Source organism: Schistocerca gregaria, chromosome 7, assembly GCF_023897955.1.
Source record: "Schistocerca gregaria isolate iqSchGreg1 chromosome 7, iqSchGreg1.2, whole genome shotgun sequence".
Taxonomy (NCBI): domain Eukaryota; kingdom Metazoa; phylum Arthropoda; class Insecta; order Orthoptera; family Acrididae; genus Schistocerca; species Schistocerca gregaria.
Window position 1 is genome coordinate 464,936,890 of NC_064926.1, and position 21,936 is coordinate 464,958,825.

General features: G+C 40.2%; 1 protein-coding gene across 2 annotated transcripts in view; it reads left to right on the forward strand.

Annotated features, from left to right (window-relative positions):
• LOC126281487 (periodic tryptophan protein 2 homolog) overlaps positions 1-21,936 on the forward strand; it is a 93,053-nt gene that overhangs the window by 19,586 nt on the left and 51,531 nt on the right. Inside the window, exons 5-8 of one of the 2 annotated variants that reach the window (XM_049980486.1) lie at positions 7,074-7,191; positions 13,903-14,186; positions 15,795-16,020; positions 16,323-16,527. In XM_049980486.1, coding sequence (XP_049836443.1) covers positions 7,074-7,191; positions 13,903-14,186; positions 15,795-16,020; positions 16,323-16,527 — 833 coding nt within the window. The remainder of the gene's footprint in view (positions 1-7,073; positions 7,192-13,902; positions 14,187-15,794; positions 16,021-16,322; positions 16,528-21,936) is intronic. The other variant, XM_049980487.1, reaches the window with a different exon arrangement.

The following is a 21,936-nucleotide window of genomic DNA, read 5'->3' on the forward strand; positions in this document are numbered from 1 at the left end:
ATGTGATTGTGGACCACCTGCATCACTTCATGATTGATGTCTTTCACAGTGATGGCATCTTCCAGCAGTATATAACTGTCCATTTTACAAGGCCAGAGTTGTGCTACAATGGTATTTGTGTACTTCATGTTTTGTCTTTCTGTATCAAATTTTATCACAAATGCTAAATTTGTATTGAGATTAGTAATTAAAAATAAGAAAGGCTTTTTTTCCATTCATATAGTGCCTGCTGTGGAGCACTTAATGCCCTCCTCTGGATAAGGGAATCTAAAACTTTCTTTAAAAACATGTCTCTGTTCAAAATTTTTTTTTGTTCAGTCTTTCAGATCACTTTGGATTTCTGGAAACCAAATGTTGTATTTGTTGTTGTCTTCAATCCAGCGACTGGTTTGGTGCAGCTCTCCATGCTACTTAAACCTGTGCAAGCTTCATCTCCGAGTAACTACTGCAACCTACATCCTTCTGAAGCTGTTTAGTGTATTCATGCCTTAGTCTCCCTCTAAGATGTTTACCCTCCACACTTCCCTCCAACACTAAATTGATGATCCCTTGATGCCTCAAAATGTGTCCTACCAACCGATCCCTACTTCTTGTCAAGTTGTGCCATGAATTCCTCCTCTCCCCAATTCTGTTCAGTATCTCCTCATTAGTTACATGATCTGCCCATCTAATCTTCAGCATTCTTCTGTAGCACCACATTTCGAAAGCTTCTATTCTCTTCTTGTCTGAACTATTTATTGTCGATATTTCACTTCCATACACAGCTATACTCCATAAAAATACTTTCAGAAAAGACTTCCTGACACTTACATCTATACTTGATGTTAACAAATTTCTCTTATTCAGAAACACTTTCCTTGCCATTGCCAGTCTGCATTTTATATCCTCTCTACTTCGACCATCATCAGTTATTCTGCTTCCCAAATAGCAAAACTCATCCACTACTTTAAGTGTCTTATTTCCTAATCTAGTTCCCTCAGCATCACCTGATTTAATCAGACTACATTCCATTATCCTCATTTTGCTTTTGTTGATTTTCATCTTATATCCTGCTTTCAAGACACTGTCCATTCCGCTCAACTGCTCTTCCATGTTGTTCGCTGTCTCTGACTGAATTACAGTGTCGTCGACAAACCTCAAAATGTTTCTTACTTCTCCATGTATTTTAATTCCTACTCCAAATTTTTCTTTTGTGTCCTTTACTGTGTGCTCAATATTTAGATTGAATAAAATCAGGAATAGGCTACAACCTTGTCTGATTTCCTTCCCAATCACTGCTTCCCTTTCATGGCCCTCAAATCTTATAACTGCCATCTGGTTCCTGTACAAATTGTAAATAGCCTTTCACTCCCTGTATTTGACCCGTGCCACCTCCACAATTTCAAAGAGAGTATTCCAGTCAACATTGTAAAAAGCTTTCTGACGTCTACAAATGCTAGAAAAGTAGGTTTTCCTTTCTTTAATCCATCTTCTAAGATGATTCGTAGGGTCAGTACTGCCTCAAGTGTTCCAACATATCTCTACAGAATCCAAACTGATCTTCCCCGAGGTTTGCTTCTACCAGTTTTTCCATTCATCTGTAAAAATTTCGTTTTAGTATATGCAGCCGTGACATATTAAATTGATAGTTCAGTAATTTTCACACTTGTAAACACTTGCATTCTTTGGGATTGAAATTATTATATTCTTCTTGAAGTCTGATGGTATTTCTCCTGTCTCTTACATCTTGCTCACCAGATGGTAGTTTTGTCAGGGCTGGCTCCCCCAAGGCTGTCAGTAGATCCAATGAAATGCTGTCTACTGCCAGGGCCTTGTTTCGACTTAGGTCTTTCAGTGCTCTGTCAAACTCTTCACGCAGTATCATATCTCCCATTCTATCTTCATCTACGTCCTCTTCCATTTCCATAATATTGCTTTCAACTATGTCGCCCTTCCACCTTCCTGCTTTCCCTTATTTGCTTAGAACTGGTTTTCCGCCTGAGTTCTTTATAGTCATACTAGTGGTTCTCTTCTCTCCAAAGGTCTCTTCAATTTTCCTGTAGGCAGTATCTACCTTACTCCTAGTGATATATGCTTCTACATCCTTACACTTGTCCTTTAGCCATCCCTGTTTAGCCATTTTCCACTTACTGTCGATCTCATTTTTGATACATTTGTTTTCTTTATGCCTGCTTTGTTTACTGCATTTTTATATTTCCTCCTTTTATCAATTAAATTCAATATTGCTTCTGTTGCCCAAGGATTTCTCTAGCCCTTGTCTTTTTTCCTATTTGATCCTCTGCTGCCTTCACTATTTCATTCCTCAAAGCGACCCATTCTTCTTGTACTGTATTTCCCCATTCTTGTCAATCATTCCTTAATGCTCTCTTTGAAACTCTCTACGACCTCTGGTTCTTTCAGTTTATCCAGGTTCCATCTCCTTAAATTCTCACTTTTTTTAGATTTAATTTACAGTTCATAACCAATAGATTGTGGTCAGAGTCCACATCTGCCCCTGGAAATGTCTTAGAATTTAAAACCTGGTTCCTAAATCTCTGTCTTACCATTATATAATCTATCTGAAACCTTCAAGTGTGTCCAGGCCTCTTTCACATTACAACCTTCTTTCATTATTCTTAAACCAAGAGTTAGCTATGATTAAGTTATGCTCTGTGCAAAATTCTACCAGGCAGCTTCCTGTTTTATTCCTTACCCTAGTCCATATTCACCTACTACTTTTCCCTCTCTTCCTTTTCGTTCTATTGAATTCCAGTCTCGTGTGTGTGTGTGTGTGTGTGTGTGTGTGTGTGTGTGTGTGTGTGTGTGTGTGTGTTTGAGGTTTACGGGCGCTAAACAGCGTGGTCATCAGCGCCCAAACGCATAGAAACAGGAACACAAGCGGTGAAGGGACGAAGACGGACGCCGAACAAGGAGAACAGCTAAAAGACACAGGCCTGACGCAGTTCCAAATGCGCACATACAGAGGCAAAACAAGAGGATAAGAAACACACTAAAAAAGGAAAGGAAACACAAGGAAAAGAGAACAGATACCGAAGGGAAACAAGGAGGTAATCGTGACTGGCGGACCTCTTACCTAAAACCTGGGTGAGCCAGTCACCCAGCAGCACATTAAAACCTTCTCCCTAAAATCCGAGGCAACAGATTGGACAGGACACAAAACCGTAAGACCTTAACCACAGTCGCTGCGTCGTCTTGCAAAATAGAAGGCAAATCCGGTGGCAAGGAAACCACCGCCCTCTGGTCAGAGAATAAAAGACAGTCAAGTAAAATGTGGCGGACAGTAATCTGGACGCCACAAGCACTGCAGATTGGGGGGTCCTCCCGCCGGAGTAAAAAACCATGCGTGAAGGGACTGTGTCCAATGGGGAGGCGAGTGAGGAGAACCTCATCCCGCCTGTATGACTGGTAGGACGTACGCCATGGTCGCGTAGTGGCCTTTACCAGACGCAGCTTATTGTCAGAAACTGCCAACCACTCCTCTTCCCATTGATGCAGAACACGAAAACGCAAAAGGGAGGTTACAGCATGGAGGGGGACGGCACATTCAACAACGTGGGTGAAGCATGTAACACCTGGGGTGTACCTTGCGACGAATAATTTCTTTCCATCACTCTCTTCGTCATCTGCGGAGCTAGTTGGCATATGAACTTGTACTACTGTAGTAGGCATGGGCTTTGTGTCTATATTGGCCACAATAAGGCATTTACTATGCTGTTTGTAGTAGCTTACCCACACTCCTATGTTTTTATTCATTATTAAACATATTTGATTTTGTATTTATAACCCTGTAGTCACCTGACCAGAAGTCTTGTTCCTCCTGCCACCGAACTTCACTAATGCCCACTATATCTAACTTTAACCTATTCATTTCCCTTTTTAAATTTTCTAACCTACCTGGCCGATTAAGGGATCTGACATGCCACACTCTGATCCATAGAACGCCAGTTTTCTTTCTCCTGATAACGACATCCTCTTGAGTAGTTCCCGGCCGGAGATCCGAATGGGGGACTATTTTACCTCCGGAATATTTTACCCAAGAGGACGCCATCATCATTTAAGCCTACAGTAAATTTGCATGCTCTCGGGGAAAAATTACGGCTGTAGTTTCCCCTTGCTTTCAGCCGTTTGCAGTACCAGCACAGCAAGGCCGGTTTGGTTAATGTTACTAGGCCAGATCATTCAATTATCCAGACTGTTACCCCTGTAACTACTGAAAAGGCTGCTGCCTCTTTTCAGAAACCACACGTTTGTCTGCCCCCTCTGTTGTGCTTGCACCTGTGGTGCTGCTACCTGTATCGCTGAGGCATGCAAGCCTCCTCACCAATGGCAAGGTCTTTGGTTCATGGAAGAAGGAAACCAAATGTAACTGGGAAATTTTTTGCGGTTGACATGTTCAAAAATTTTCTTAGGGGTCCTATTTTCGTTCATTTGAACCAGATAGTCGTAAACTATCATTCCATTTTCTTGTCATTAGCTTTAGTTGTTCAGTTTTCTTGTACAGATCTTATTATTCCTGTATTTACCGTTGTGTATAACAATACGCAACGGTAAATACAAGGTCTCCCCTTCCCCCAATATTTTCTATTTCTCGTGTCTTAGTAAAATCCAGGGAGTCGGCCGTGTATAAACATTCTGTTTGTGTTATTGTAAAGTAGGGCTTAACTTTGCATGAAGGAAAGTAGATCACTTTCAGTACATATCTTGTGTCAACTGAAAGGCCTTTTCCACCTTCATTGCCCTGAATTCATTAACCATTCCTCGTTACAGTAATTTTTCTGTATTATTTCACCAATATACACTCCTGGAAATTGAAATAAGAACACCGTGAATTCATGGTCCCAGGAAGGGGAAACTTTATTGACACATTCCTGGGATCAGATACATCACATGATCACACTGACAGAACCACAGGCACATAGACACAGGCAACAGAGCATGCACAATGTCGGCACTAGTACAGTGTATATCCACCTTTCGCAGCAATGCAGGCTGCTATTCTCCCATGGAGACGATCGTAGAGATGCTGGATGTAGTCCTGTGGAACGGCTTGCCATGCCATTTCCACCTGGTGCCTCAGTTGGACCAGCATTCCTGCTGGACGTGCAGACCGCGTGAGACGACGCTTCATCCAGTCCCAAACATGCTCAATGGGGGACAGGTCCGGAGATCTTGCTGGCCAGGGTAGTTGACTTACACCTTCTAGAGCACGTTGGGTGGCACGGGATACATGCGGACGTGCATTGTCCTGTTGGAACAGCAAGTTCCCTTGCCGGTCTAGGAATGGTAGAACGATGGGTTCGATGACGGTTTGGATGTACCGTGCACTATTTAGTGTCCCCTCGACGATCACCAGAGGTGTACGGCCAGTGTAGGAGATCGCTCCCTACACCGTGAGGCCGGGTGTTAGCCCTGTGTGCCTCGGTCGTATGCAGTCCTGATTGTGGCGCTCACCTGCACGGCGCCAAACACGCATACGACCATCATTGGCACCAAGGCAGAAGCGACTCTCATCGCTGAAGACGACACGTCTCCATTCGTCCCTCCATTCACGCCTGTCGCGACACCACTGGAGGCGGGCTGCACGATGTTGGGGCGTGAGCGGAAGACGGCCTAACGGTGTGCGGGACCGTAGCCCAGCTTCATGGAGACGGTTGCGAATGGTCCTCGCCGATACCCCAGGAGCAACAATGTCCCTAATTTGCTGGGAAGTGGCGGTGTGGTCCCCTACGGCACTGCTTGGGATCCTACGGTCTTGGCGTGCATCCGTGCGTCGCTGCGGTCCGGTCCCAGGTCGACGGGCACGTGCACCTTCCGCCGACCACTGGCGACAACATCGATGTACTGTGGAGACCTCACGCCCCACGTGTTGAGCAATTCGGCGGTACGTCCACCCGGCCTCCCGCATGCCCACTATACGCCCTCGCTCGAAGTCCGTCAACTGCACATACGGTTCACGTCCACGCTGTCGCGGCATGCTACCAGTGTTAAAGACTGCGATGGAGCTCCGTATGCCGCGGCAAACTGGCTGACACTGACGGCGGCGGTGCACAAATGCTGCGCAGCTAGCGCCATTCGACGGCCAACACCGCGGTTCCTGGTGTGTCCGCTGTGCCGTGCGTGTGATCATTGCTCGTACAGCCCTCTTGCAGTGTCTGGAGCAAGTATGGTGGGTCTGACACACCGGTGTCAATGTGTTCTTTTTTCCATTTCCAGGAGTGTATTTAAATTTATCGACACTGTTAATTTTTGGAGCATCTTTTATATTTGTTGTAAGTTTTGTTTTTATGAAAGATATTTATGAAGACTGGTCTTTTCAACAGTTCTTTTCACATTCCTCCTCCCTCCCCCCCTTCTTCTGTGAGAGATTATGATTTAATATTTGTCACTTAACATCACAATTTTATAATAAACTTAGAATTCAAATTTTAAAAAAAATTCTAGTGAGATTCGAACAGTTTTCAAAAAGTACATCGTACTGGCTGTCAGTTTGTAAGTCGACCTTGTTGGTTTTGTTTCCTTTGTTTTTTAAAATAAAAGTTTCATTGGAAAATATGGAACTTTAGGATTTCAGGCAACGTGTACCATCACCGGATCACGCTCGACTCCACCCATTATGCAACTAGCAGTACACTAATATATGAAGTATTACTTATCAGCCGATGCTACAAACAGCTGTGAATACAATTTTGTTTGATACTTCAACAAGAGAGCTTCATGACCAAATAAAATTTCTCATAATTTGTGATTAATGTTGTGTAATTTATGTGATCCGTAATTGTTTTAAGAGAGTGGATTTATGCCACTTTTAAAATAAAAGGTCGGTGTATTAAAATAAGGCATTTGAATACGACGACTGGCTCTGGTAAGAAAAGGAAGTTAAGTACTGCCAGATGAAGAAAGCAGGAATATATGTGATGTGTGCCGCCCCACAGCCAGAAATAAAATTCTTGGCATCAGTGTGCATTGGTTGATTTATGACAATATGCAGTCATGTGTAAATCTGTTTTACATTATTTGAATGTATAATTCACAATAATATAAATATTTTTCACTTTTATTGTCATTTGTTGCAGTATTTATTTACAGATCACCGGATAACCTAGCTGGTCTCATTAATCCATTTATAATGGAAAGAGTTTTTCATGATGCAACTGATGATGTGACATGCATTGAGTGGGCTTCTGATTCCAGGTATAGTGAATTGTTCTCTCTCTCTCTCTCTCTCTCTCTCTCTCTCTCTCTCTCACACACACACACACACACACACACACACACACACACACACACACACACACACACATTCTCTCCCCCACCCCCCTCCCCCTTTGTATTTTGAATGTGATTTTCAAAAGCATGTCATAATTTACATGCAGCCAAATGCTGAAAGATACACAGTCATATTCCACAATGTCATTTGGTGGACTAGTAATAGTGTTTTAAAAGTAGTTTGTGTAAACTCCTACACTATTGTTTTCTCATGTTCTCAGACGTCTAAATCATGCACTTGTGCATTCGTAAGGACAAAATATTATTCTGTATCCTTTTCTTTTCATAGTTTAGCTTTAGAAACACTACAAAATATGAGTGTATTCATTCATTTATTCATCCAGAGATAATCTCGCAGTGATAACCTAAATATTGTTATGTTACTTAAAAACCGTCTTGATTGAAATTTTTTTTATTTATTTTATTCATATGACCGGTTTCGGTTCATTCAGAACCATCTTCAGATGGGTTACTCCTGTAACTGAAATATCAGGTACGCTCTGGTACATTTGATGTTGATTAGATAGGATGAAAAAGATTTGCTTCGGTGAAATAGTAAATTAGTATCATTATTTTTACAGATCTGAAGATGGTTCTGAATGAACCGAAACCGGTCATATGAATAAAAAATTTGCAATCAAGACGGTTTTTAAGTAACACTATAAAATCACTGATTGCTGTTATCCCATAAGACATTATGTCTGTTTTTGCTAAATATTGTTGTCACAATAGAATGAGAATAAATAGCTCCAGCATACAAGGTGTGTTCAGTAAAAGACTGAACTTTGCTCATAACATTTTTATTGCTCATTCTATTACATTTTCAGCACTGTCACCCTCAAAGTAGTCTCCTCTATTGTCATTAAATCTTTCCCGATATTTTTCCAATCTTTGAAAAGCATCTTGGGACACACTGTCTAGGATTCTTGTCACATTGTTGTGAGTCTCCTGTATGGTTTGGCATTGAGCTTGGAAAATGGGGGGAAAGTGTGCTGGGACTAGGTCTGGAGAATAAGGTTGATGGGGCACAGCAGGTGGCTGTTGTTTCACCATGTAGCTGCAGACGAGGAGTAATGGGTGATTTAGCACATTGTCATAATGTGTCATCAAAGTCTAGTTTTTCCATAATTCAGGCTGCCTCCTGCACACAACATCCCTCAAATGCGCTGAATTTCAATAGTAGACTTCTCTATTTTTCCATTCGACCAGGTGTTACAGATTTCTGATGTACAGTGACTTTGCAGTCAAAAATTGGGACCAGCACTTGTCTTGATCTTTGGACTTCGGCGTCTGTTGTGAGACAGGTAGGACCTTCGCATACCCACTGCAGTAACTGCACCTTTGTTTCAACAACACAGTGATAAACCCCCTTCTCATTTCCTTTTGTGATCTTCTTAAAGATGTTTTTGTTGCCATTTGCAGTAGCAAGCAGTTCCTCGTTGATTATGACATGGGCCAGTCAACAAATGCAGTACATATTTCAACACTGTGCATCACAAGTTTGTCGCTCAAAATTTGGTAACATGATCCTACAGTGATGCATTCTTCGTCAGCAGTTTTTGGGACAGTTAAACTAAAATTTACACAAATCACAACACATCATCATCATAAGCTGTTTATGTGGAACGTTGTCTGGGTCTGGGATCTTCTCTGATTGACTTTCTGCTGTGTTCATAATTCTTAAACCACATGTGGCACTGTGTTCACCTTGTACAGTTCTCCCCATGTTCTTGACTAAGCAATCTAAATGTGTTTCTAAAATTTTTGCCAACTACATAGCAAAATTCCATAATCATACATTGTTCCTCAAGCTCTTTTCGTTGTCACTAATCTGATGAAGAGGTTGTGCATGATGTTAAGAACAGTTTGTTGTCTAAACCTGCCACTAGATGCACTTAGTAGTGGCAGTGTGCTCCTTCTGCTGATACTGCTATTTCTGATGTTTGACCTTTTTTTAAAAAAAAACATGCCTTATGCGTACACACAACTATATAAGTATATGGTCGGCTGTGGCCTTGCAAAAGCAACTGTACCAGCATTTTCCTAAAATCATATATGCTTTCGGAAAACCTGAAACAGGGCGGCCATACAGAGCTACAGCTAGAGTATGTAAGTTGATCCTTGACAGATACAGTGGGCTAGGCACACCAGCTTTGCAGGCCTCCTCAACCAATAACAAAATGCAATTTTGTAAACGTCTTTATAGCAACACCTTAGTGTTGTAGCTCTGTAGATGGCAACTATTTTCATTTGCAGCCATAAGCTCTGCACAGTTGAAAGCTATCAACAGCGCTGCAAGCTGTCGGAGATCTCCTTACACCATCTCAACTATAACTTGACAAATACTTCCTGATAAAAACCACTCAGTCATGAGGTCGAAATCGCATTACCAGTTTGCACATTTAGCATGATTATCATGGCAGAAGACAATTTGATGTCACGTACGACACAATATCTTTTTGCGAGTGATGTGGCCTGTTTACATTGTGCAATTTCTTTAAATTTTTGGTATAAGTTACAGATTTTGTGCATAAATGGGTAACTCAGACAAGGACCGACTTATTCATTAGTGCTGTGAAACGCTAACTACAAAGAAGGGAGTTTGTTGGGCGCATGATATCAGTATGAGGAGGATCTTATGGCAGTGGCATTGCCTTTGTATTGAAGAAATGTCTCATTAAGATACATTTTGCAAGTATTTTCATGTATTGTGAAAATTGGTTGAGGATGTGATAGTGTTAAGATATACTGTTGTTCTCACTCAAATCTGAATTTCTGTTGTATTATGTAGTTCTCTAGTATTCATCCTGTGAAATTTATGAATCATTCTTGCCACGTTTTATTTTCTATATTGTCAAAGTTGCATACAATTACAAAGACAACAGCACAGTCACATTTTCATAAGACACTCTCGACATTTACTAGACAGTAAAGTGAAAACGCTATGAAATGTGGAATATTTTATACAACTACATAAGAAATTAACTGAGCCGTAGAAACACAGAACCAACCGAACCTGTCACAACCACCAAGAAATGCACTCTGTTGCCTCATTATGGAATTAACTTCATGGTAAGCTGTGTCCATTTTCAGTAAAGGGAAGTTTTTGAAGATTACTAGCAGTATCGAATTTGAATAACAGAACATTTTTTCTATTTTAGTGTTACCCGTACGTAATTCAGCATGTAAAACTCTTTACGGTCTGCAACTGCTGAACGTACAACAAGTTTTTGGTGCACTGACATACTTGTGCCAAAGACATTTCTCAAGAGATTGGTAGTATTGTTTTAAATTGCACTGTGGAATTATTGTGTGGAATAACTTCTTCAGCTGTAAATGAAAGAAGAAAGCATGAAAATAATTCAACATTAGGAATACATTGTGGGGCTAGACAATTTTCACTTAAATAGCACACATAACTGCCTTACATAAAGTCAAATTTCAAAAAAGGTGGTGGTTCTTTCTATTTAGGTGTTCTATGATCACATTATTGCTTATGTACTTGCAGTTATAGTCATGCTCCAACACAATTTACACTGAGGTGACAAAAGGCATCGGATATCTCCTAGTAGCATGTCGGAATTCATGTGGTCTGACGTAGTGCAGCAACCTGACACGGCATGGTCTCAGCAAGTTGTTGGAAGAAGATTCAGCCATGCTGCCTCTATAGCTATCCACAGTTGCGGAAGTGTTGCCAGTACAGGATTTTGAGCACAAACTGACCTCTCAATTATGTCCCATAAATTTTTAATGGGATTCATGTCAGGGAATCTGGCTAGCCAAGTCATTCCCTCAAATTGTCCAAAATGTTCTTCAAACCAATTGCAAACAGTTGTGGCACAGTGAGACAGAGCATCCTCATCCATAAAAATTCAGTCTCTGAATGTCTGAAAATGGTCTCCAAGTAGCTGAAAATAACCTGTTCCAGTTCGTGATAGGTTCATTTGAAACAGAGGACGCATTCCATTCCATATAAACTTTTTCCACACCATTATGGAGCCACCACCAGCTTGCACAATGTTTTGTTGACAGAAAGGGCCCACAGTTTCATGGGTTTGCGCAACCTCAAATCCTACCTACTAACCAACTGAAATCTGCACTCGTCTGACTAGGTCACAGCTTTTCAGTCGTCTAGGTTCCAACCGATGTGGTCACAAGCCTAGAGAGGCACTGCGGGTGATGTTGCACTGTTAGCAAAGGTGCCCAAGCCGGCTGCCTGCTGCCATAGCCCATTAACACCAAATTTTGCTGTACTTTCCTAATGGTTATGTTCATCGTAAGTCCCACATTGGTTTCTGCAGTTATTTCATGCAGTGTTGCTTTTCTGTTAGCACTGACAACTCTATGCAAACGCCACTGCTCTTGGTCATTAAGTGAAGTCTGTTGGTCACTGTGTTATCTGTGGTGAGAGATAAAGCCTGATCTGTATGTGTGCATATCATTATCCCATGACATACTTTTAGTTGTAAGATGCACTAATTAATTTCCATTACATACCGTATTTACTCGAATCTAAGCCTCACCTGAAATTTGAGACTCGAAATTCAAGGGGAGAGAAAAGTTTTAGGCCGCATCTCCAAATCGAAACAAAGTTGGTCCATTGTAGTATGAGACACAATTTAGGTCGAATGAATGACGATACAGCTACAGAAGTTTGGTTCGAGTTGTAAGCTTAGCAGTTAAGCTTTACCAGGTAGCCATTGCTATGCGTCAGGCTCTCCGTCCGTATTTATATGGTTACCCTTCCTTTTTCACGTGCTTCATCTGGTTTGAATTGATTGCTTATTTTCCTTTGATCTGATAAAAGCAGTTTTCTTTGTTATAGGTGTTTACGTCACTCTAAGCTGAAAATGCATTACTGTACTGTGCCATGTATTGTTTGTCGCATTCTGATAGTGTGTGTTTACGGCCTGTCGCTGCTCGTGGTATGGCTTGCTTTTGTGCGCGCTACCACCGCTTACAATTAAAATAAAGAGAGAGAAATCGTCTCATTAGCGAAACAATGGCAAGAGACTGCTATTTGTTGTTACTTACACTGCTGCTTTCTTTGATAATGACCAACAAGAACCAAATCATGACTGCGTATGATAGATTTTCCGAACGAGAGTTTAGCGAAAAATTTTCTCCATTTGAAAATCTTTGCAGACGCCTCTTTAGTACATTACATTCTGCACAGAAATTAGTCATCTTAGATTTAAAAATCTAGTCAATTGCCATGCTTCATTTCTGATTGTATCACTGTTGAGCATAAGAATAATACGAATATAAACATGACATGATATGTATATTCTTCCGCGTTTGCTGTTGTCTCACTCTAGTTTCGTGTTTTATTAGGCAGACAGGATTTAAATGAGATAGCAGCAAACACGTAACAATACATCGAAAAATGTCTATATTCGTATTATTCTTATGGTGACGAGAATACTGCATGTGGTTCACAATTTATAAAAGTTCCTATTAGCAACTATCTCTTCTCACAGATAGGAAAAAAATTCAGAACGCAATCTTGGCCAAATTGGCAAACATCCCAAACAGTCTTGCGAGTTGGGTTTTCGTAGTACATTGAAATGCTGCTACATTTGAAGATGAACGATACGGAATTTGTATTTACTTTGTTGGATAATGTACGAAAATGCAGTGGTCGAAACTCGGGTGGAGAAAAACGCTCGTCTTCCACCTTTTTTTAAAAAAAAATTATTTACTGACGCGGGGGTTTTGGCACCAGTATTTATCTATAAATCATGCCTGTGTAGCGCTACATATATTCGACGCAGAAGTAAGTTGTGGCAGCACCCACCAACAATTTTCAGAATTTCCGCTCGCTTTGCACTCGATTCTAAGTGGCAGGTGTTTTTTTTTTTTTTTTTTTTTTTTTTTTTTTTTTTTTTTTTTTTTTTTTTTTTTACAAAAACCGGAAAAAAGTGCGGCTTAGATTCAAGTAAATACGGTAGTACTGTGATGTGCTTCACCATTTTTTTTATGTAACTTATTGCATGTTTGGAAATTAAAATCTTTGCAAAAATATTTACCATTTAAATCCTGTTCAGCACTACAGCCCTTTGTTTTGGCCTTCTACAATTCAAAATGTTCTTTTGACCTACATCATCTTTATCATACAATAAATTGTACTTCTTCACCTCCATGGTAAGTTTTTCTGTTTGCTTGATTTCCACTCCATGACTGTGTGCTTGCTGATATGGCAAATCAATCTGTCACTGCTACCTCAGATCTCAGTGGGAGAACACAACAGGTAAATGCACCTGTGGATTGGGAAGTCTATATTTTGAGACAACATGGTATTGGTCACAGTGAAAGACAGCTGGTTGCCACATCAAAGCCAACCTCTGGTTGACCCACATTCTGCAGTAATGAGGATTTCAGTGACAGGGCTTGGTCTCTTTGGTTCTAAGCCACAAGCCTGTCTCAGGCCTTTACTCTCTTCCTACTTTCTTTCTTGCAGACCTTCTTTTTAGGGTACTTTTACACAGTCACCACCATAAAGAAACAACATTAACAAATGCTTTGCATTACTCTTCCCATACAGGCCACATCCTTTACTCAGTTTTTTTGTATTTGCTAAAGTTCTTCTTGTTGAAGTGTTTATTGGCTTTTGGTTTCATAAAACATTTTTTGCAGGATTCTGGCTGTTGGTTCAAAGGATATGTCAACAAAATTGTACAGTCTACAAAAATTGGCAAATTTTCAATCATACTCGCTGGGTAGCCACACAGATTCCCTGGTGGGTTGCTTTTTTGAGGATAATTCTTTAGACCTAACTACAGTTAGTTCCAATGGACAAGTCTGTGTTTGGGAATGCAACATTGGTATAGACAACTTAGTGGCTCGAGAACCTCCACAAAAAAAATTGCGAGAAACTAAAGATGAAAGTGGCTCCGAAGATGATACACCAAGGAGAAAAGGTACAGTGTCTCTGCTTTCATTTTCTAGCAAATAATGGTATGTTAAAAGTTTTACTCCTGTCTTAGTTGCATTCAGTAAGAAATGATCAGAGCTGATACATGTTTATGTGCCACATTAGGTGACAAACTGCAATATGTAGAAACTTTCCATAGGTGTACAGTAGTTCAGCTACTTCGTGATGCTAACTGTCAACTGGAAAAATATATTCAGACATCTCAGGAATCCAAAGTTTTTGTGCCATTCATTAAGGATGTTACTGATGCATAGGAAAAATCTTCACAATAGGGAATATCACTTTAATCTACAAATTCCACCTGGAAGATACAGGAACACGTTAAGTCAACCAAGGATTCTCATAAACTGCTAGAAGGAGCAAGAATTTACAGGATGCTGTGGAGTGCGGACATGTGTACATGGGTGCTACTAAAAGAAGTCGAAAAACAACTAAAGGAACAAAAGAAACAAAAGAACAACTATAGAAGGGGAGAAATGCAGTTCAGTGGTTGCAGGACATTCTTTGCAAGCAGGAGACCAATGGATTTGATTTTGTAGGATACTGGCACTAGCAGCCACAAGTGGATTTTTTGAAAAGCTATTCAGAGAGGTCATACAAATTTTTGAACACCCCAGTTATTCTCATCAGAAGGGGTAGGACGTGAAACTGAATGACATCTGGATTCCGGTGCTGAAGATGAGGTGAACCAGTCTTCCACCACAGGGCAATAGCACTATTGGACAACAGCCAATTGCACTCGAGCATTCAAAATGTGACGCCACACCTCTGCACAGGATCATGCAAAAAGTGGAATTTTTACTTCAGTTATTAGTGTGCCAGGGTGTGCATCAGTCGTTCAAAACCGATACTGCCTTCTTTGAAGATGTCCTCTGCAGACAGGGATGAAACATTGGGCTTCAATAAGAAATTCATCCAACCATGACATTAATAGCCCAGAATATTTTAATAAGTGTGACATATCCGTCCATGAAAGTTTCGATTTTACAGTAGTCATTAATACTGATCTGTGCTGTTGTGTGCTACTTTATTCTTGTGTTGAAGTGTTATTTATGTTTCTGTTTGAGAGAGATGAATTTACAGCAGAATTGCTGCCACAATGACCATTAGAATCAGGTGTGACTGTAAATCAAATATTTGCTCCCTGAATACAAGGGAAATGAAATACTTCAACAATAAAACTGCATCATTTCTCTAGTGATGCCCACTGTTTGACAAATAAGCTACCTTTAATAAGTTGGTAAAAACAGATAATTATCTTAACTAACTGAATGCCTTGAAACAATCAGCATACTCATTTTAATAGAGAACCTTTATCCGGGACATGATCAAGCAAGTCACTTGGTTTATGGTGAGAAAGGGCCGGTGAAACAACCACATAAGATGCACATAATCATGGTAAAAAATTCTTACATTTTTGACAGTTTCATTAAACCTTAGGCACAGTTATGTCATTGTCAATCATCTTATTGTCCCCCCCCCCCCCCCCCCCCCACACACACACACACTCACACTCACACTTTTAAATAACATTTATGCATTCGGAGGGAGGAGGCATCTTCTTACATACATGCTTTTTGGTTTGTTTTTACAGAAGAAAGCAGTTTGTCAAGTGAAACAAGAGCATCACAGGACTTTGAGAAGCTGTTCTACACAAGACTAGGAAGGCATTACCTCTGTGATGAGTTTAAAGGGCAGCTCGGTGTCAGGCTTACTGCTGCTACTTACCACCGCAAGACTCGTCTTCTAGTTACAGGATATTCCACTGGTGCATTTCTACTGCATGAGCTTCCTGATGTCAACCTTATACATTCTTTAAGGTGAAACTTGATGCCCTTCAATTAATTATACAACACTCAGCTTTTGCAGTGCATGGATTATAAGAGTAACAATTGAAAGTGAATGTGAAGTGAGGGTAATTTATTTTTCCCAATTTTCCTTGCACGTAATTTTTACAGTTTTGTAAACTGTAAAGCTTGTTTACTCACTACATTCCTAAATAAAGCATTTATTGCACACAGCCAATAGTTTACACTGATTAGTAAACATTTAGTTAAATAGCGTATTTCTGTTTGTGTTTCATAATTAGGAAACAAGGCAATTAGATGTTGTACATTTTCAGTATAGATACAGCAATATCAGCCCTCACTCTAAATCGAGAGGGTGACTGGTTGGCAGTTGGCAGCCCAGGACTTGGACAGTTGCTAGTATGGGAATGGCAAAGTGAAACCTACATTATGAAACAACAAGGTCATTTCAACAATATGCGATGTCTCTCGTACTCCCCTGATGGTCAGCACATTGTGACTGGTGGAGATGATGGGAAGGTGAGTTCCATTGTTTAGGAAGAACAGTATGAATGAAAATGTATTAGACATGTTGATACCTTGGGTCATCTTTGTTATTGTATCCTGCCTACTCATCAAATATGGGGTGCCTAGGACACATGCTTCTCGGATCGCTAGACAACAATTCAAGCAAATCATGTTAAAGAGGTGTATTTTGAAATGAATCGATGACAATGACACAGAAGTGTTGCAAGCAAAGGGCGACAACAAATAAGAAATCTCTTCAGTATATACAATTCCTAAGTCGCTGGTCTTGAAGGGTTTAATCTTGTTGCTGCTGTAGAAGTGGGCTGCAAACATTCGGCATGGCGCTTATGCCCTCTCTGCATAGAGGGTGCTGTCGTCGCATTGTCGTCCTGGAGGGGGGTCGGTCAGCATGCAATTGGCTGATTTCTTCTTCACAGCCCTGTCTGCTCTCTCATTTCGAACTGACATGCCACCACTTGACTTTATACTGTAACATTGTCATGTGAAACATATAGTGCAGTAAGATTCAAACAATTTATGCTAGTTTCCTCTCCATAAAGCGACCATTAGCCATTCACCAGTGGCCACCTGAAACCAGAAGGTGTCTGCTCAGGTGATAACAATATGGCACATCTAGAACACGTTTCTGCTTTAGCATTTGTTGCATAAAATATTTATTATTTTAGTTCAATTTATCATGCAAAATAACTTCAATAAACTAAGTGAATGCTGTTCAATAACACGGTAGTGCAGACATTGCTCGCACAGTATCCAATTTGAGGAATAGTGAAGTGTGTGCATTACAGTCACAGTTAAAAGGTACTTGAAACATAATTAGGTTGTTATACAAGCTCCATATGTTTATTTGTCTTGTCGAGTAGATCAATGTGAATATATTTATCAATTGCAATTTTTTTTCTTGAAATTTTAGTATTGTATTTTGCATATTTGGAACTTGTGAACATTGTTTAAGCATTACAATATATAATCTGAGGTGAAAGGATGTCAGATATTTGTGAAATATTGCTCGCTTTGGGTTTAATAGAGGAGTGAAGGCGACAGAGATGCTTGAAGCATTTGTATTGTGTGAGGGGTGAGTGTTAAGTCAGTCACATCAGAAAACGATTTCTTGTATAAAGAAAAATCATTCCTGTATAAATGATTTCCCACATTCAGAAAATGTTGATAATTGACATATGAAGCACTGCAACAGTGTAACCTTCATTTGACATTTACATTCAACAGGCAAGTTTCAGAAATTGGATGTAGGTGTATCATGTGCCCTAATTCTAACCAATAAAACTCAAAGAGGTGACTATTACTACATTCTTGTTTGAACATCATAAGTTTGTTCAGTGAGCATCCCTGTGCAGTATTGATACTGGTGACGAGTTACGGTGCCTTTATGTTAAGTTCTTGAGAGAAAATGAATGGCTGAGCTCTAACAAAAGACATCTTCTCAAGTAAAGAGCAGTGCAAGTGAAAGATTTTGCATCTGGTGGCACAAAAAGGGTGTTGTGTATTACGAACTGCTCCCCAGGAGACTGTCCATTGCAGCTGCCATTTGTTGCAAAAACCTTAGATGCCTTACAGTCACATTGTAAGAAAAACAGCCAAGTAGGCTATATAATGTGTTGCTCCTGCTTGAGAAGCCCGCCTACACTCAGCTGTTTTCACATAATAAGCAGTGAAGAAAATTACTTTGCAAACGAAACATGTTTCAAACATGGTTTAACTCTGAACTATCTCTTGTTTTTGCTGTTGTGTTCAATAAACTAATCGAAAAACACCATAAAATATGCACTGCACTAATATAAATGTGTTAACTTGGCATGATAACTTTAGGATGAAAATCTATCATAATAAAACACAAAGTATTTGTAACACAAGTGTTAATAAGATGTTATGCACTTTGGGCTTCAAAACAGACTATCATACTCGCGTAGTAGGGAATTGCGGTAGATGGAGTAGACCTAATTAACAAATCATTGTACCACAATTGTGTGTTCACATAAAACTAAAAGTTACTCCAGCAGAAGAAGAAGAAGAAGAGAAGAATTTATCAGGTGTGCTATATAATGTCTTTCAACCTTATACTACCTTAAGGTTTATCTTATTTATTTTCAATCTGACTACATGTAACTCTGTCACAGAAAATGCAAAAGTTTGTCTCCATCAAGAATAGAACTGAAAACTAAGATGTATCTTACACTTCACACTGCGAACACCTTACCTCACAGCTACTGAACTGAACAGCTGCATCATTTTTCTCTCCCTCATAGCCCCAGTGGTGACTGAGACATGTAATTTGTGCAGTAAAAGACAAAATTAATTGTAGTTTCTTCATGGAATGGCTTTCATGGACTCAAAACAATAAATTGATAACTCAGTATCACACCTTAAGTGAAAATCACTCAGATTCAATGGAAATGTCAAGGAAAATCATGTAAATTTAGCATGACATATCCAGGATGTAACTAGATGATCATAGATTTGTCAAACGTATTCTATGTTTTTCCACAGTCTAGGTTATACCAGTAGGAGGAGGAAACATTTCCATAGCTGATATGTTTCTCTGGTGGTATATAAAGTCAATTAATCAGTTTTGGTCTTCTCCTCCTATAATTTTGTGTGTGTGTGTGTGTGTGTGTGTGTGTGTGTGTGTGTGTGTGTGTGTGTACACAACTAGGCACAATAATTTGTCCACTGGGTTTCTTTATACAATTACTCCAACCCCATACTCCTCTAGTTGGACACAAGCAGATTCAAAGCTTAAAATATGTAAACAATATCATTTCAATATTTTGCACAAAAGTGTGAGGCTAAGAACAGCACAATATTATAGTGCAATATTCATGTCCATGACCTGTCAGTTAGAACTCTGCCTTAATAGCAAACATGTTGGCACTCAGTGATATAGAATGTATTGTGGTTGTTGGAGGGGGGGGGGGGGAATTACCCTCATTTCAAGCTACACTTAAAATCTGAAACAGATATGGCTTCATCATATGATAGATAAAGTATAAAATGGCCCCACCTCTCAGGGATTTGCTGGGAGTGGTACTTCCTTGTAGTAACTTGAATGGAATTAAATTTAGCCTGTTGGACACTTAAAATTATCATTACATTGCAAACACTGACAGCAGTGAGAATTCACAATATGTATCAAAATATTCAGAGTAGAACTTCAGCTGCTAAGACTTTTTTGGGCTGCACAACAACACACATTCTCTTTCTTTCAATGAAGTATAGTATTTTCATCCAGGACAGTTACATTTTGGGTTGTCAAAGTATTGCACCTGATTTAAAGTATGCACACACATCAAAAAAGATTTTGCATCACCTCGGTTCTGAGAGTTCCAGAACCTGTACAGAAAATTGGAATAGAGATCAACATAAACATTATTTCCGCCCTTTTTATTTGCTCATGAAAACCACACATTGCATGTTGTACCACCATACAGTGAGACCTTCAGAGGTGGTGGTCCAGATTGCTGTACATACCGGTACCTCTAATACCCAGTAGCACGTCCTCTTGTATTGATGCATGCATATCTAAAAGTTCATCAAGGCACTGTTGGTCCAGATTGCCCACTCCTCAACGGCGATTTGGCGTAGATCCCTCAGAGTGGTTTGTGGGGTCACTTTGTCCATAAACAGCCCTTTCCAATCCATCCCAGGCATGTTCAATAGGGTTCATGTCTGGAGAACATGCTGGCAATGTCGTTATCCTGAAGGAAGTCATTCACAAGATATGCACAATGGGGGCCCGAATTGTTGTCCATGAATACGAATGACTCGCCAATATGCTGCCGATATGGTTGCACTATCGGTCAGAGGATGGCATTCACATATCGTACAGTCGTTGCAGCGCCTTCCATGACCACCAACGGCATACATCATCCCCACATAATTCCATCCCAAAACAGCAGGCAACCTCCACCTTGCTGCGCTTGCTGGACAGTGTGTCTGAGGCATTCAGCCTGAACAGGTTGCCTCCAAACACGTCTTCGACAATTGTCTAGCTGAAAGCATATGTGACACTTATCAGTGAATAGAACATGATGCCAATCCTGAGAGGTCCATTCGGCATGTTGTTGGACCCATGTGTACCCCTGTAGGGTGTTGTTGTTGCAAAGATGGAGTTCACCATGGACGTCGGGAGTGAAGTTGCACATCGTGCAGCCTGTTGGGCACAGCTTGAGTTGTAACATGACGTCCTGTGGCTACATGAAAATCATTATTCAACATCGTGGCAGTGCTGTCAGGATTCCTCAGAGCCATAATCCATAGGTAGTGGTGATCCACTGAAGTTGTAGCCCTTGGAGGCCTGAGCGAGGCACATAATTGACAGTTCCTGTCTCTCTGTATCCATGTCTGAACCACGTCACTTTGGTTTGGACACTTCCCTTGTTGAGAGCCCTTCCTAGCACAAAGTAACAATGCTGATGTGATTGAACCACAGCATTGACCATCGAGGCATGGTTGAACTACAGACAAGATGGGCCATGTACCTCCTTTCTGATGGAATCACTGGAACTGTTCATTTGTCGAACCCCCTCAATTTAATAGGTGCTGCTCATGTGTGGTTGTTTACATCTTTGGGCAGGTTTAGTGACATCTCTGAACAGTCAAAGGGACTGTGTCTGCGCTACAGTAACCACAGTCAACACCTTTCTTCAGGAGTTGTCGGAACCGGGGTGATGGAAAAGTTTTTTTTTTATGTGTGTAGGTTTGATGAAGAGCGATCTTCATGTCCAAGACATTGATTTGTATCCTCTCTTGTAGGGGTTAGACATATACTTTATTTGATTACTTTTGTAACATTCTGAACAGTATAATTTATATACACAGAATCATTTGCAGCACAACTGATCCGTACAAAGTGCAAGTTTTAGGTATTGTCATCATTGTAGAAAATCTTTATCGTGCAGCGTCTCGTACCTCTCAAAGTTGTTCAACAAAAAAATTAGGGCACAGCTGCCTAGAATACAGGGGACCATAATTAGCAATACAAGCATGCATTCTGTCAGTGGTGAAGTCACAGGTGTGTCTCAATACAGAGAAACTCCCAATAAAATGCAAACAAGAATACAAATTTACAACACACAATAGAACAAAAAGACATAAATAACTATCGCATAAACATGCATATAAGAAACACTCACCATGTCTTTCTCATTTGTAGTAGCATAGGCTCACCAACTGGCTGGATACTGTCACGTATCTAAAACAAAATAACTTAGAAATGAAAAGCAAAAGTACAAAACAGTTTCATTGAACTATCATAAATGCATAATACTGTTTTTAAACGTTACTCAGACAAGTCTAGGTCATCTTCACTCAATTACTTGTTGCTACAATATTTGTAGAGAGCTTCATCTTCTGTGCCATCAGGCACATTAGAAACAAAGTGGTTGA